The sequence below is a fragment of the Numenius arquata genome, chromosome 10, assembly GCF_964106895.1.
Source record: "Numenius arquata chromosome 10, bNumArq3.hap1.1, whole genome shotgun sequence".
NCBI classification, from domain to species: Eukaryota; Metazoa; Chordata; class Aves; order Charadriiformes; family Scolopacidae; genus Numenius; species Numenius arquata.
In genome coordinates this window covers 27,296,642-27,313,893 of record NC_133585.1, presented here as the reverse complement: position 1 = coordinate 27,313,893, position 17,252 = coordinate 27,296,642, and the positions used below count along the sequence as shown (strand labels likewise).

General features: G+C 35.9%; 1 protein-coding gene across 1 annotated transcript in view; it reads right to left on the bottom strand.

Moving 5' to 3' along the window:
- Positions 1–17,252, bottom strand: part of TTC29 (tetratricopeptide repeat domain 29) — a 131,737-nt gene that overhangs the window by 72,028 nt on the left and 42,457 nt on the right. Inside the window, exons 6-7 of the mRNA XM_074154874.1 lie at positions 9,110–9,322; positions 5,047–5,132 (exon numbers count right to left, since the gene is read on the bottom strand). Of these exons, the coding sequence (XP_074010975.1) occupies positions 5,047–5,132; positions 9,110–9,322 (299 nt within the window). The remainder of the gene's footprint in view (positions 1–5,046; positions 5,133–9,109; positions 9,323–17,252) is intronic.

The window sequence follows — 17,252 nt, the reverse complement described above, 5'->3', positions numbered from 1 at the left end:
GGAAAATGATACCACGTTCCAAGGCAATTGTAGTGGACACCGTATCACCAAGGTGCAAATCCATGTGGTATACAGAAAAGTACTGAAGAAAAATAGCATCATTACATCTCAGGGCTACTCAGAACATTTTCCCTGTTTTTTTTCAGGCTTTCAAGAAACTGGGTAAGATAAGAAAATGATTATCTAAATTAAACCAACAGAAGAAATCCTTCCTTCACTAAGAGACTGTCAACTTTCATATCCAAATAAAAAGTTAGAACTTTCTTTCCCTTTGAGAATTAAGTGCTAAATTAACAACAAAAAAATAACTGAATGATGAGAAATTCACCTCTTTCCTGAAGTTTCAGGTCTTCTTTAAGATTCTTAACACAAATAATTTCTAATTTCTTAGTTTCTTATCAGGGCAAAGTTTGCTACCAGTACTAATTGTTCTCACATAATTTTGTTTGTACTATCTTCACCAATGCCTAGCTGCAGTGGGACCTTTCAGAAAAATGAAATTTAATCAGTTTCAGAATTGGCTCACTAATTCTAGATCTTCTAGAAGAAAACCTTTCTCTGTACATAATCCGTTGTCAGTGGTCAATCCAGTGTCAGCGATCAATCAGAAGTGCCCACCATCAAAGATAACTCCAAGTTTTGTCTGTTTTTTTATTCCTCATATGAAAAATAAAAAATTTCTATATGAGTACAGTTTTAAGAACAATTTAAAAATCACTTCAATAGAAGTGAAGCCTCTAGGAATGATGAGACCTTTTCTTAAACTTGCTGAAGTGTTTTTTTTCAAGCACATGACACCATTTGCTAAGCTGAAAATGTTACACTTCATTATTAATGGCTAAATATCACTTAAAGATGAATAAAGGACAATCTAGGTGATTTAAAAGAAGGGAGTCTGAAATAATTTCCATTGAATAGTATCTTTTGATGTGTTTTGTGAACCTCCATTTAAGTGTTTCTTTTGTAGCAACAGTAACGAAAGCTTAAACCTAAACTCAGTGGTCTACCCACACACCATTGACAGAAAAGTACCTTGAAGTTCAGCCCTCTAGCAAAGCACTAGAATCGTAAGCCAATCTCAAAGGAATAATGCTCATTCTTCTCAACCACCTTTCACAATGTTTGGGAGAAGAGAGGATAACAGTCAGTCTACCTTTTGGGTTTTTTTACTCGCCAAGATCCTCCTTGATTCACCAAATTCATAGATACATACGGGCATTATCTATATAATTAGATATAATAGACATAATTAGATAAAATATACTGTGCATACTAACTTCAGAATATCTGCACCCCAGATACATTTACTTATATTCTCTCTAGCTGCATGAGTTGAGACAAAATTTTCAGTTGTTTTGACATAGACTTTTTCAGAAATTAACTTTATGGTCATAAATCACCTTTGATTACCTTAATAGGGTCATTTTGAATGTGAAGATGTCTTTGTAAGTTCATAAATTTTCTTAATAATTTTATGCCTGTGGCTTGTATATCGTATTTCTGACAATTCATGCACATAGCATTGTCATAAATTGCCACATTTATTTTGGCATCGTCTCAGTACTCATGAACACTGCCTCTATTATTTAAATATGTAACATACCTGAAACACAGGTTTCAATGTCCAAAATAAAGGAACACTAGAAAAAAAACTAATGCTCAAACAAGGGATGAGGACTGGAATTTTCCTGATGATTTGAGATGCAACTCTAATTGAAAGAGAAAAAATCCTTAATGCCCAACGCTTTGAAGCATTCTTGAAAGCCCAGTTTAAAAAAAATTCCAACATCACGCATTAGATTACAATACCAAGATTTCTAATGACACAGAAATGTTTCACTTTACACTTAGCTTGTTAAACAAATCTGAAGAAAAACAAGTAAACAGTAACTTTTACTTTAAAATTAGCCTAGGTAGAGAACTCTCTCTAAAAAAAATCTATGATGTTTAAGATACAATCTATATAATGTGAACTATTAATATTTTTGTGTCGCATTTTGTGGAAAAGCCATTAGGCTTGATTATAAACCAGATGATATGAAAAATATTACGAACATACCACACTGCTATTGAACATAATTAGTTCTCAAGCTTTTAAACTTGCACACACTTACATTTTTACATCTGAGCAGGTCCACTGAAATCAATCATATATATCAAATAAAATTAAATCAATTTATACAGATTATACACCAAATCAAATTATGTTAGATTATACACCAAGCACCTAGCAAATAAAAAACCTTCTCCAACAAAACTAGCCCATTTGATACAAAGTGACAGCATATTTTTGATATAATAGGCTGCAGCTTAATCATTTCAACCTTTAATTACTGCATCAGATAATGAATATTTTGAACATATGCTTCTCCACTCTGCTAGAAGACATGAATGAAAGGGAAACAAGTTTATATGCATGCTACTGTGTGTGCGTGTTGGGGGAGGGAGTAGCACGCTGAACAGCAAAAGGAACCAAGTGGCAACAATTGGAGGAAATGGTATCTGTAACAGCTGCTCCTTTCAGATTCCCCTAGAAGGAGACTGCCTGAGGTGGACCACAGCACAAAAGGATAAAGAAGATGAAAACTGATGCAAAGCAGGAAAATAACTGCTGAGACCCCTGAGTCTAAACCCGAATAGTCCCAAGCTGTGTGGCAAGACCTCTTTAGCATGCTACAGAAGCTGGTGATGAACTACATATTACCATGAGGCAAACTGGCTCCTAGCAGTATTGTCTGCATGTTATGTGTAATGATAACCAGTAGTCCTCTGGGAACAGGATGCAATGATTTCATCTCCGTAAGCATCTGAGCTCCCCTTGGATACAGAGACCATTAAACTGAGAACAGAAGGGTAAATTTTAGGCAATGATTTCTAATTGGAGAGTGAAGACAACTTGTGCTCAACAATACTGTCAACCACTGATGTTTTACTGTTGTCTATATCGATCACTATTAAGGACAAAAGGAACTAAAATTTCACCCCTTTTTCTCAGTCCCATAACACACACTATTTTCTGAATGAAAGTACGTCACAGGTTTATTTTGTAATATTATTAGAAAATGCCACCATATTATAATATAATATTATAATATTTACACAGAAAAGTATTGGTATTTTCATTACTGTTAAAATAACATTTTATACTCTTAACATAATGTCTCATTTAGGTAATACCGAGGCTTTTTTCTCTTTTAACAAAAATGCACGTTGCTTTCCTTATCCGTCAGATGTTTTTGTAAGACTAAAAACAATAGGCACATCCTATTATATATATTTTTTAAATTAAGAGTAGTAAATTACAAAATTCAAGGATCTTCCTTAAAAAAATATTAATCCTGCATGTGACAAAAAGAAATGAAACTTCCAAATGATTGCTGTAACTTTTTGGCAGGAGCCATAGGGGAGCAATGAAGGGAAAGGAGGAGCTATAAAACGTAAGCAAAATGGATCCTGAGGAAACAATGCCTGGACATTTAATATTTTGAGAGTTTCATGGGTAGTGTGATCTTTTGTATATCATGGAGACTGTGCAGTCTTGTTCATTAATTCATTTCTCCTGTGGTGGAGAGTTCAAATATGCATGCAAGCTTCTTTATTTAGCATATTTGTTTATCTTGCTGCTTTTCATCACTCACACAGCTTATTGTAACTACCAGAAACTTGATAGAAAAGTTGATCAGGTAAGAATGCTGGCACACCTGTCAGGCAAAAACCAATGCAAATAAACTTCCGTACCAAAAAAATCCCTATTCTAATCTATCATACTGTATTCTTGGAAGAGATCAAATATCATCTCGTTGCTGTTGGAACTATTAGATATAATTTTATAAAGTTATATCTAGTTTTTTAATTTTGAAATATTTTCACATTCAGCTACAGACTTTGACTGCAACAGACGTGAGAACAGGCTCCCACTTTCCAGCATTCAGTTGATTTGTACAGAAGATAGGCCTATCAGCATTGAGGAATTATGTATAAAGATGGTCAATAACTTTCAAAAAATTATATGACAAATCATTTAAAGTATATAAAACCTGTATTTCAAGACAGAAATCTAGAACCCCTCATACACTGCGGAAGCCAAGCAAGCAATACTGAAACCCATGGCGAATTCACTCTGTGACTTCTATTGGTCTATTCTGAAAAAAATAAACTACCACAAAAAATAACCACAAAGAATCACCTCTATAAAGCGTGTTCATTAATAAAATACTGAGTCACTCTGCAGATAAAGGAACAAACAGAAACAGAAATAGTAATTAACCAGCTGATTAATCACAATAATCATGGACAAAATATTCAAATAAATTAATTTTCCAGACAGCATTTTGAAGAGGATAATGAAGGACTGTGATTTCTCTGATGACTGGCACAGACAAATCAAGTGGATGCTTATCTTTCCTCTCACACAATGATGAACTATGATGAACTCACTCTCCACAATGATCTAGAAAAACCCACCTCCCAAACTAGAATTCCGCATGTAGAATTCTCATTGTCTTAGAATTATTATGTATGGAGACTCAAGGGAAACAGCAGGAGCTTAAACTCAAGTATCAACAGAAAGGATGCATCAGCACTACAGCTCTTCATACAAAAAGCAATTAACATTTCTTCTAAATTCCTGATGTTCTGAAAAGCTCAACATGTGAATTGATACATTTTTAGTTGTTGCTCACAAACACGCTGTATCCTACTACTTTGCTAAACTGGTGTCTTATACAAAAACCTGACTAAATAAAAACTGGTTTATATATCTATGAATACAGGAAAATGAAAGCTAGTCACGTATAACCTGAATAATATTATGATATAATATTATTTCTACTGATCCAAGCATGGAAACTTGGACTCTTCTCAGTTCTGGAATTTATTGGAACCATAATTGCTTAAATAGATCCCTGTCTAAAGAGCTAGATGTAGTTATAAAAGATCCATGAGCCAAGTCTCCAAGTCTTTTCCGCTCTCCAAAATGCCTAAGATGATGCCAAGGAGGCAGAGAAAGGCATTGGAAAAGCTAAAGCAACTTTAAAATAAACTTACTGATAATGCTGTCTGTTGTTCTCCAGCAAAATCATATGCTAAACTTAGGCAATATGCAGCTTGTCCTTCCATCTTCATATCACCTCCTAAAGAAAGTTACAGTTACCAGTGTAATCTGGACAAAATTACATTAGAACAGACAGTTCTTGCAGGTTCTTAGATGTTTAAATACTGTAGTAAGTTTTTGCTTCTCCTTACCCTTGCCATTTATCTCTTTTCAAAAATATATAGTGGTAATTAAAAATAGAGGTTAAGGATTTAAACAAAGTTCAACAAGCAAGTTCAACAAAGAGAAAATATCTTCCAGTAAATAATGCAGCACAATTAATTTAACATGCTTTAATGTTCTCTGCCATGAACTGTTTAATATTACTCAGTGTCTCCACATTAGAAAATCATAGTAGGCTCTCTCTCTATATTCATATATAAAAGTAGCTACAAATATATAATACATCCTAAAGTATAAATACAAAATACATAGTAATTTACAGAAGTATTTACTGTATCACACTATATTCAAAAAATTTCCCTCCATGAAAAGTTGGTAGGGATATGAAAAACTTCCTTCCTCACTTAGGAACAGTTTGAGAGTCTGAAGTGGGTAATATCTAATTCATAAAAAAACATAAACATAGATGATGGTCCAGAAGGACAGAACAGACCTTACAGACAGCACCCAGAGCCAGTACGTCTTTAACTAAATTGTTAAAATATGGGCTTCATAGACAGAGGCTACGGTTCTGGAATGGGGACTGGAGAACTCATCTAAAAGGAGTTTCTAAAGCTTTAAGTTTAGGAGAAGAATGGCAAGCATACTGTGAATAGTGGTATTTACTACATGTCTCAGGAAGCTATGGAAAGTGATTGATTTGCAGTAAGGGCACTGGAACATCTGTCTGACCAAAGTAAGTTTTGGAAAGGCATCAGATCCATTTTGACAATCTCTTCATTCCCAGCAGGTTTCACTAGCAATAGGAAGAAGCTGATGAGAAACTTCATAAGAAACTTCTAGTTCCTACAGTAAATACTAGCAGCAGCGGTTTCTCTGTAGCTGTGACTTAAGCATGTATTACAGACAACAGCTGCGGAAAAAGCAAAAAGCCTGTATTTGATGCAGCTGGAAAAAATGGAGATGTTTTTGGGTAAATGTGTCCTCCTTTAGCTGATTAACTGTACTGGCATTCTCAGTATTTGGGTACACACTCCCAAGATCCAAACAGGCAACTCACAAAACAGATTTACAAATGTAAAATAAATAGGTTATTTACAGGTTTAATTAAAAGAAATTTAATTAAAAGAAAAAATTAGTCAAATACAATAATATACCATCAAAAATTAAACATTTGGAATCAAAAGAATTTAATTTTTGCCCCCAAAGCCCTGTTTGGTTTCATCCCCAAAAGCTACCACATAAAAGCATTTAGATTTCACATGGTGTTTTAAATTTTTGTTTATGAGATAAGGCAAGATGAGAAATTTTGGTTCTTCAAAATTAATACAATCAAAGACAACACAGTAAAAAACCTGAAATAGAAATAATTTGCTGGAACTTTTAAAAACAATTAATGGCAAAGTTCACATGGGCTTAGATGCCTGAAAACTTGCTCATTTTTTCCAAGAGTATCTGCTGATCCGATAAAGACATTTCTTTTTAGCACTTTGACTTGACTCCACTGAATACATTTTGTACTTTTCTATAGATGGATGTGTTACACTATCTACCTGTATAGTCATTTATCTACCTGTATAGTCACATAGTTATTTGCAGCAAAACTTATTTTAAAATTATGAAAATATGTTCTTTATTTTTGCCATTTTATAGTTTAATTCTATTGATCCCAACTACTACTCAAAGACTGCCTAATAGATTAATGTCGGGCATACACCATTAAATTTAAAAACCTAATGTATCTGGTGATAAATATTGAATTAATATTACATATTAATTGTATGTGTAATTCATATGCAAAATATGTCCTTAAGGAATACCATGAAAGGCTCTTGAATTGCTGTGCATGTTAAAAGATGATTATTTGAGACCTTCTATCTTACTTCTGAGAAGCATGCCAATAATCATCTAGGAAAAGTAAGTCTGTAGAAGTGGACATTTAACAGCATCTTTTGAGAAACAAGCATTATTAAGATTTCAGAAAAATTATGTGCATTTTCATAAAGTCAGCTTGTAAGATTTGCCTTCTCTTTTTTGTTCCCTCTCATGTGTAAGAAATGCTTCAGAGCATGGTACAGACCAGCATCTCACATTAAATATAACATTCTAACGCTATTCTAATTTCCCCCAATTTTAACTCTATCCACACATGGACAAAGCTTCATACAGCCATTATCTAGAACAAGAAGGAAATCAGAAGTAGTCAGCACAGATTTATGACAAGGAAATCATCCTTCACAAACCCAACAGCCTTCTACAATAAGACGACTGCCTTGGTGGATAAAGGGAAAGCAGTGGATGTTGCTTCTCAATTTTAGCAAGGCTTCTGACACCATCTCCCATAACATCTTCGTACACAAGCTGATAAAGTATGGCTTAGAAAAATACACAGTGAGGTAGACTGAAAACTAGCTGAGCTGCTGGCCTTCTAAGGGTTGTAAACAGCCGCATGAAGTCCAGTGGGAAGCCAGTCACTAGCGGTGCACTCAGCGATCAATACTGGCACCAATACCGATTAGTAGCTTCATTAATGACCTGGATGGTGTGACCGAGCGCATCCTCAGTGTGCCTGCAGGCAATACAGAATTGGAGAGGTATAGTTGATATACCAGGTAGGTGACTGAGCTGCCAGAGGGACCTCAGCAGGCTGGAGAAATGGGCTGGTGGCAGTCTCACGAAGCTCAGAAAAGGGAAATGCAAAGTCCTGTGCCTGTGAACGGACAACCCTAGGCCCAGGCTGCGAGCTGACTGGGTGGAAAGGAGCTTGGCAGAGAAGGACCTGGGTTTCCTGGTGGACAACAAGTTGCCCCTGAGACAGCGATGCACACTCATGGCAAAGGCCACCAAGGGGATCCTGGGCTGCATTCGGCAGAGCACTGCGAGCAGGACAAGGAGGTGATCCTTTGCCTCTGCTCAGCACTGGTGAGGTCACCCCAGGAGTGCTCTGTCCTATTCTGGGCTCCCCAGTACTAGAGAGGGAGGGACATAGTGGAGTGAGTCAAGTGGAGGGCTGCAAAGATGATTAAGGGACTGGGAGCATCTGTCCTAGGAGGAGAGGTTGAGGGAGCTGGGACTGTTCAGCCCACAGAAGAGAAGGCTCAGGGGGGATTTCATCCATGTGTACAAATTTCTGATGGGGGGTGTAAAGAGGGAGCCAGGCTCTTCTCAGTGGTGCTCAGTGACAGCAGAAGAGGCAATGGGCACAAACTGAAATTCCATCTGAATTCAACAAAATATTTCTTTATTGTGAGGGTGTCTGAACAGTGGAAAATGTTTTCCAGAATGGTTATCAAGTCTCCACTGGTGGAGATACCAAAAACTTGACTGGATGTAGTCCTAGCCAGCCTGCTGCAGTTGACCCAAATGATCCCCAGAGGTCTCTCTTCCTACATCAGCTATTCTGCAATTCTGTAATTTTTTACTTCAGGATTCAAAGTATTTATATTTATTAAGATATACAGAAGAAATCTTGTTTGCTTATGATAGAAAACTCTTTTTGCAAGAATAATTACGTAGAGTGAAAAGGTAGTGATCCAGCAAGTAATGTCACTCAAAAATTGCAAATCAGCAGTGACTAGCCAATCAAAATCAGTGAGCTGAGCTTCCATCAGTGACCTCACTTTCTTATTATGGGGTTCACTGTTTTATACTATTATTCCCACAAGGTTGGGGTTTTTTTGAGATAAAGCTTCCAGGAATCTAAAGGATTCTTTGTTGTCAGCAAGAAGGCATTTCTGCTTTAGTGAGATCTAGAAGCGTATTGATAGGATTTGTCTTTGAATTTCATAAGAAATAATTACCCAGTCAAACACTTGACAATTTCTACTTTACTCTTGAGAAAATCATGGCATGCACATCAAATAAAGAAATGTGAAAGTGTTATTTTCCACCTACCTTCTTTTGCCATTTTTAAAGCTTTTGTTAGCGTTTTGATGGCCTGTTGGTGTTCTTTATTTTCTAGCATTTTGTCTGCTAGTAATGTATAAATTCTCCAGAGATGCTCACATGCCAGTGAATTGTAAGTATGGCCTGTCTCATCCTTCCACGTCAAACCTTCTGTTAGCTGATAAAATGCTTCAAAATGCTCAGCAGCTTTCATGACATGACCTGAAAAATGTCATTTGTAATTACAATCAGTGTAATCAACAAATTTTTTAAAGTTATTAGTCTATAATAATTTTCTCAGTAGAAAGTAAGTCACAGCCAATTATTTCACAGATTTCTCAAGAATCTTCAATATATAACTTAGAGATCACTGGAAAATACTGCCAAATCTCACAGCTACCAGTAATGCTGTAATTTTAACTTCTCACATTTTAAATTGGCTTTCCTTTGTAGATTCACAATGTTGGGGAATGTGATACCAAGGATGCAAAGTAAGAATTTTCTAAAAAATACTTCTATTACAGACTCATTAATATAGCCTTTATGGATCTCATATTTCAAAATCACATCTATGATTAAGTAATCACAATTTGAACTGTTCCTCAAGTTTCTTTTTCCATAATGAAAACCTGAGCTGAAAGATTTCAGATGTGGAGAACAGAGGTATAAAAACTGGGGGGGGGGGGGGGGGGATCTTTATTCAAGTAAATTAATCAATGAGCAAAGAATTATTATGCAAAGTAAAATTACAACTCTTCAACATATATCAACAACTATTACTAGGCCAACTCTGGTGAGTTTATGTAGTAAATTTACTGGAAGAGCATTTACCACTAATAGATTAGTTATTGAGCCTGAAGTAATACACTTTAAGGTCTTCAAATGTTAGTTACTCAAACATCTTCAAGGCAAAGAAAAGTTTGAAGATAAATTTCAATTCATTTTAACATGGAAGTAGATCCTTCCTCCCGTCTACCTTCAGCTAGATTTATCTGTATGTATAAGGAGATTTCCATGCATTCTGGACAATGGAAATTTAAAGCCCTTTGAAAGCCCAGAAAAAGCTTTTCATAATAAGCACAGAAAAACTGCTAGGGAACAGGTAAGCTGAGACCATTTACATATCAAAAAACTCGAAACTGCCAACCAAACCAACATTTTGGTCACAGTACTTTGTTTTACAAAGAATGTTCTATAGCAGGGATAACTGTGAATGTGACCCTTCCCTTATGTAAGTTTGTGTGTGTGGGATGGAGGAATCTTACCCCATAGATCATCAACACATCAATTGGCATTTCTACGAAAAGCTGAAACAAACTAAAAAAATAAGTTTGTTTAGACATATTTGCAGTTTACACCTCTTCTGAAACATGATTTATAAGGAACAATTACTGTTTTGCAGACTGTTTTTACAGTACTGCATTCAAATTACAAAAAGAACCAGAAAGGAGAAAAGGTGTTTCCCAAGTATTAGAAAGAAGGGAGAGAAGCTTGGAGAAGGACCTTCTTTAAGCATTCTGAGAGAAAACGAGGCTAGTTCCCCAGGCCTCCAGCCAACTTAGAGGCAGCAGAACAGCTATGACAGACTCATTTTATTAACTTAATTTAGATTTGTCTTTTGCATATGTTATCCTTTTACAACCATGCTTTCAACTTTGCAATATAAAACGTAACTCTTTTCTTTATTTTCAGTGGTGCCCAGTGACAGGACAAGAAGAAATGGGCACAAACTTGAATATAAGAAGCTCCATCTAAACATGAGGAGGAACTTCTTCACTTTGAGGGTGGCAGAGCCCCGGAACAGGCTGCCCAGAGAGGTGGTGGAGTCTCCTTCTCTGGAGACATTCAAAACCCACCTAGACACGTTCCTGCACAACCTGCTCTAGGTGAACCTGCTCTGGCAAGGGGGTTGGACTAGATGATCTTCAGAGGTCCCTTCCAACCCCATCTCATTCTGTGTGATTCTGTGATATTAAGTTTCACTGATGGTTAAAATGATTTCAATTAAAATTGACAAGCACAAGAAACTTCTCTTTCAAAGAAGCAACTAATTAAATGAGTTTCACAGACAAAGTGTATTAAGTCTCTAACCTGTGGTTCATGTAAGAGTCCCAGAGGACACAATAAGAAGTGCTGAAGAGTGAAGTGCCAGGTGAAAGGGGAGCCACCAAGCTTTATTCAGCTCCACTCTAGCTAGGGACGGGTATCAGAGAGATGGCCCAAAACATTGAAAAAAATCATATTGTCAGAGTAGCTACCAGATCCTGCAAACAGACTGGAAAAGATCTATACGTTCTTTCCAAAATACCACATACTTAATAATAGGCTGAACAAACAGCAGTGCAAAGTGAAATTATCATGACCAGTACAAGTTGTTTAATGACTCACTGACAGTACACGTTAACAGGAAACAGAGATGTAGAGTTGCTAAACCCAGATGAAAACTTTCGTCCACTCTGAAAAGGGCTTCAACTTGAATTTGAGTTTCTGCCTATCCAGTGCAGCTAACTTTTTAGGGAAAGTCCAACTCAGAAGTCAACAGAATTCCAGTTATCCAAGTTGCTTAATGCAGATTTAAGATATTAATTGAAGAAGCTGGTGTTGGCTTTGTGATGAATGATGGAAAGTGAAGTTGAAATTTAGTGTTAATAGCTAGATCTAGAATTTTATCCACTTGGATACTCATAAGCAAACTCCTCCTTGGAGTTTCTCCCCGAAGTTTATTAATCAACTGATTATTTTTTTGATAGGGTATTGCCATATATTTAGGTGATCTACTTTCACTACATGTACAATGGATTCTTTATAATAATAGAGTTTGATTCACATGCAACTCAAAAACTTCAGGTGAGAATGGGAAGTAGCAAACAAAGGAATGGTATCATCTGGATATGCAATTTAAAGCTGAACACATTATCTTTAACATGATCTCTTAACGGGACACATCGTTTAGGTAAATAATATGTGCAAATGTCAGATCTATTGTTTAGATTGTTAGAACTATCAGGTATGGTAATTCTTACCCCTGCTTCCTCACTTGCAGTATCCCCTTGAGAAAGTTTCTGTCAGACTAGAAACTGAACTCTCATATTCCATGTACCCCATAGTTCTTAAGAGTTGACCTAACCATAAGAGCTGTGACCTGACATTCTTTTTGCCAGATCTCAGTGAAATCTCTTTAGAAACAATCCATCTACATCAAGTTTCCAAATTCAAAAGCAATATAATCTTTTTGGCAGTACTCAAATGGAACTAAATTAGATTTGGCTTCACTGAACTACCAAGAAAGAATATGAAGTAAAAAGTAATACAATCTACTTACAGAATACCAAAAAGAAGATGCTGAATAAAAAATTAAAATACCTGCTAGTTTCCTAAACAAGGGAGGGATGGAATTCCTGACCTGGAAGCCCTTACATGGCTGGGAATTTGCCTACGAAGACTCTTTCAAGTAATGCTAGCTATTTGAAGACCTTTCAAATTCATGGAAGGTGAAACATTTTAGACTTTGGAATTCATTCCTCCATCAAAATAATCTGAAATCCCTTGTTGGCAAATGACATATCAGCCTATTTCTTCATTCCATAACATTTATGTGAACCTCAAATGTTGTAGAAAAGTAACGTTTTCACGGGGGGGCTAGTTGGTGCAGTTGGAATAGATCTGGCCAGTGTATTACAGTTTTTAAACACTGAACTGCTGCAACTGTTAGGTGCAGACATTGGTAGATGATGTCTGAAAATCTTGACAAACATTAAAAGAAAGTAACAAACCAATTACAGAACATTTCTGAGTAAGAGTATTTTTATCTCACCTGAACAGTGACAAGGCAGAGTTTTAAATTACGATTATCATGAACTGAAAGAAAAGCAGGAAAAAAAAGGAAAAAGAAAGAAAAATGAGAGAAAAAAAACGAGTAGTAAAATCACTTGGAATAGTTTGTAGAAATCTGTCTTTTATATCTCTAGGGATTCAAAGAGAAAACCCAGAAGGTGTTTCTAGGAAATGTATACTTGAAAAATCTATTTGCAAAATTTTACACTATGGCCATTTTCAGTCGGCAACATTAACAGCAACTGCATATTTCTTTCCCACTGCAGAAATTAGCTCAGTGTATACTAAACGGAGTTTGAGAATCTCTTGTATCTCTTCCCTGTTTATAAACGGAATCAAAAACCAGAAACATAACTCTTAGGACATATATACATACCACCAGTACTAAAAAGTTGCAGTTTAATGTAGCCCAGGGCATAACAAAAGAAAGCCTGTCAGCAATAGTTTCCTCTTAAATATGGGACGTAAACATTATCACAATAGAATTTTGGGAGTAAAGAATCAGTTTTAAACAATTATGTAAGACATTACTCTGCCACTAACAGTATCAAATATTAGAAATTACTCTTATTTTCATAGCAACTACATATCTATGCACAAAGATTTGTGCTACAGTTTTCACTGAGTTGCTTAAAGTCAAAAAGATAAATCTATTCATTCAAGCAAAAGAACTCTGTGCAATTTTGTAAATACTGAAGAGAAACGTTCTTACATTGTCTAAAACTTCCTTTATAATTCCCTTTCCTAAAACCCACTCCAAAAGTATACATTTGTTATATCAAAATAGATATCAAACCAAAAGGGGTATATATGGAGACTACTATTTTGCCTTTTTTTTTTTTTTTTAAGTAGAAAGATTGACTAGATATTAACACAAATGGGTTTAAATGTGAAGCTGCCATAAAAGCAGGCACATAAAAGTAATTCTCCCAGCCGCTATTTTGATGCACATTTTTGATTCCATGAATATTTTATGAAATGGCCCAAACTAAAGCCATATAACATTCCTGCATTACTGATGCTTGCGCCCGTAAGCTACAAACATTAGAGGCATGATTGAGTGCATTAAAATGAACTCATTCAGCAGTGCATTGATTACTTGAAGGAGAAAAAAAAAAGAAGTTACTCCCACTTAAGAAAACAGCACACAAATCTGAAGTTTTCAATACTGAAATTAAGGATAGCAAATCTGAATAATGTGGTATTTAATAAATAAAGGCAGTGCAAAACTATCTAGAATTCTCTATATACAGTCCTGACATTAATTAGGTGAGATGTTAATTAGGTCCACAGATTGCTTCCAGTAGTATACAGGTAATTTAAAATGTCACAATCTGCAAAATGCAGTGACTGACCTGTTCTAGCTCCATGCCTCAGCAACACTGAGAGCACCTAATGATTTCCTTTTCTATGAGCTCGTACATTTACCAATAAAAATAATGCCACAGAAACAATTGCACAAAAAAGTGACAGGTCTGTTACGTACATTTCTTCAGCAGCACTAGTATAAGCAGAAAGTACATTTAATTCTAAATTGTAAGCAGTTGTTGAGGGCTTTAGAAAATATTCCACTTCAGCTTAAAATAACAACCTAAAAGAACAGTAAAGCTTTATGTATATTATAGTATATTGTAATCCAGAACTAGGACATCTTTTGTAATAAGTTATTTCACTGTACAATGTGGACATAAAATCTGATTGAAGCAACAGTTAATGGTAGAAAAAAAAGAAAAAAGGTTATTACTATTTTAAAAGATATAGGCTTGCATTTCAATTTAACTGCTTAAACTACTTGTATTGTTTTTAGCTTCCTATGTTCAATTACAATAATTATGGTAGAAGTATTCATGCCAAAATAGTTAAGAATCTGTCACAGTTTCCAATGTGGGTCTCTATCTACAGACGTTGCTGTAAGTCTTTAACAGAGATATGTTGGGAGGTGGAACAAGAAGCTCACAAGAATCATAACACAAGGCTCTCATTCAGTAAACAGTTGAACCAGCCTGGACTCCTGAGGTAAAATGGATTGTACAGAGGTCACTGTGACTGAGTTTATGTGTTATCTGCAAAAGCAAGACAAATATTGTGGAAGAGATTTAAGATAAAATTTTGTGGTTCCATAACTCCACAAGATTCTTCTAAACCACAAGTGATCATCAGATAACAATCAAGGTGGGTATTTTTAAGTTAAAGGATAAAAAGTTATTTTCACTTACTATACAGGAACTGATAACGTTTTTCGGAAAGATTCCACTGGGAGTTTTAGCAAAATGACATAAACAATTAATAAGAATATTGTAATGAATACGCTGACTTATCATGGGAAATTCTGACAATTTCCCCAATTTGAAAATACACCAGTAAATTTCTCCTTAGAGTCTAAGCTGCTCAAGGTCGACTGAAAGCATGCCTGAGAAGCAGAAGGCTTGAGGACATAAAGGAGGAGATAAACGGAAAGTTGAGCATCACACAACCTGAGATACAGCGTTGGTGGACTGAGATTGCAGTACAAAAAGATGGTATTTTATATTCCCTTATCTAGGTCAAGAACTGATAGGCTAATCCTTGGTGTTGCAGTTTAGAGAATGATATGTTATTTCTGCTGACATTAGGTAAGCAAGTATCTGTTGTCCAAAAAGAAAGACATAACTGTAGGAATCCAGTGAGCATTAGATCATATATAGCCTTATCCTCTGAGGACCTCAATTACTTGCCTTAAAGCTCAAATACTCAAAATATACCTATACAAACATAGAGAGCAGTGCATATTGTAGCACCCACAGTAGCACTGTTCACGGTATGTTACAGCACATCATCAACACATTGTAATAATAAAAATGCTGCAAATGATGTTGCTTAAAGGGCTCTTTAAAAGACACTTCACAAGCTAGGGATAATACTAGTTTCTCTGGTTGCTTGCCTGTCTGCTCTTTAATCCCTTCCCCTGCTGTTGCCAACACTTCTGAACCGCAAAGAAGGAAGGGTTTCCCACAGGCAGCTGAAATGACAGCTGCTTTGGGGATAGTTTATTGTGGACCAGCAAGAGGAAAAAAACCTGTAATTAACTGAAGAACACATTACTAGAAGAGGAACTGTTGTGAAAAAACCTTCTTGCTCTTACAAGAAAGCACTAAGTACAGGAGGAACAGGCACTGTTGTAGAGGAGATCGGAACAAATATCCTCCTCTTGCCTTTCTCCCAGGTACTGCAGCAGCCACTGTACTCTTAAAATTCTGGGTTAGCTCCAGGCCTTCTTAAGTTGCTTCTGGCTCTACATAAAATCTCTCGGATTTTCTCTAAGAGACATACAGCTACTCCAGATCGATTGCAACTACTCAGAGTAACTCTACAAAGAAAATCCGGTGCCAGTTACATGCACACAGACCTCACACAGACTTTACAAAGAGTGGCACAAAATAAAATGTATGGACATACATGAAACACAATAATAAATTAAAGAGTGATTTCATACTAAGTGTAACCCTTAATTCTGAGACTTAGAAACATACCCGTAATTACTGTCTTGCTATCTGAACCACACTATGTAACCAATTTTTCCCTTTGCTTTATGTTTAACTGTGAAAAAAATGTTCATATTTCAGGCATTTTCACAGAAGTTTAGGTCTGAGGTGGAATCTGAAGGCTTTGCAACACTAATTGCATAAACTGGATTAGCACCATTTTGCCCACATGCAAACTAGAATAAAAAAAAAAAAAACAACTCTTCCAAAAACAGTGTCCACCTTCAGGGAAAAAACCTGACAACTAAACAGGTCCCATATGAAAATTTCACTAACTTGGCTGTCCTACATTCATATCCAAATGAACTAACACAGAAAATTTTGGTTTACAACTAAAATTCCTTTATCTTTTCAGGTTAACATATTTCATGAAAGAAACATGTCAGATGCCTTCTGATTTCTTTGATTATATATAAACAAACTCTTTTTGATATATGTCAATTTTAATCTAGGGAACATTGCAAACAATCTTGAACACTAGCTGAATGACAACACACTCATTTTAAAGTGAATGGAATTCTTGCTTCACAGTAACATTCAAACCTCCTTCTTTCACATCTGTAAAGCATCAAAGTGCTTTCTATATGCAAAGGCTTTCTACCTAAGGTGGAAAATATATTCAGGAAACTCACAATGTAAGGCTCCAGGCTCTAAATAAGAGCCGACCCACACTCAGTGGGATGCTCACACTTCAGGTTTCGCAAATATTTCAGTGTTTATAGGCAGATATCCAAATGCAGAGAGGAAAGGGAGGTCAAAATGCAGTGACGAATAGTGAAGAACGGCACAATACTTTG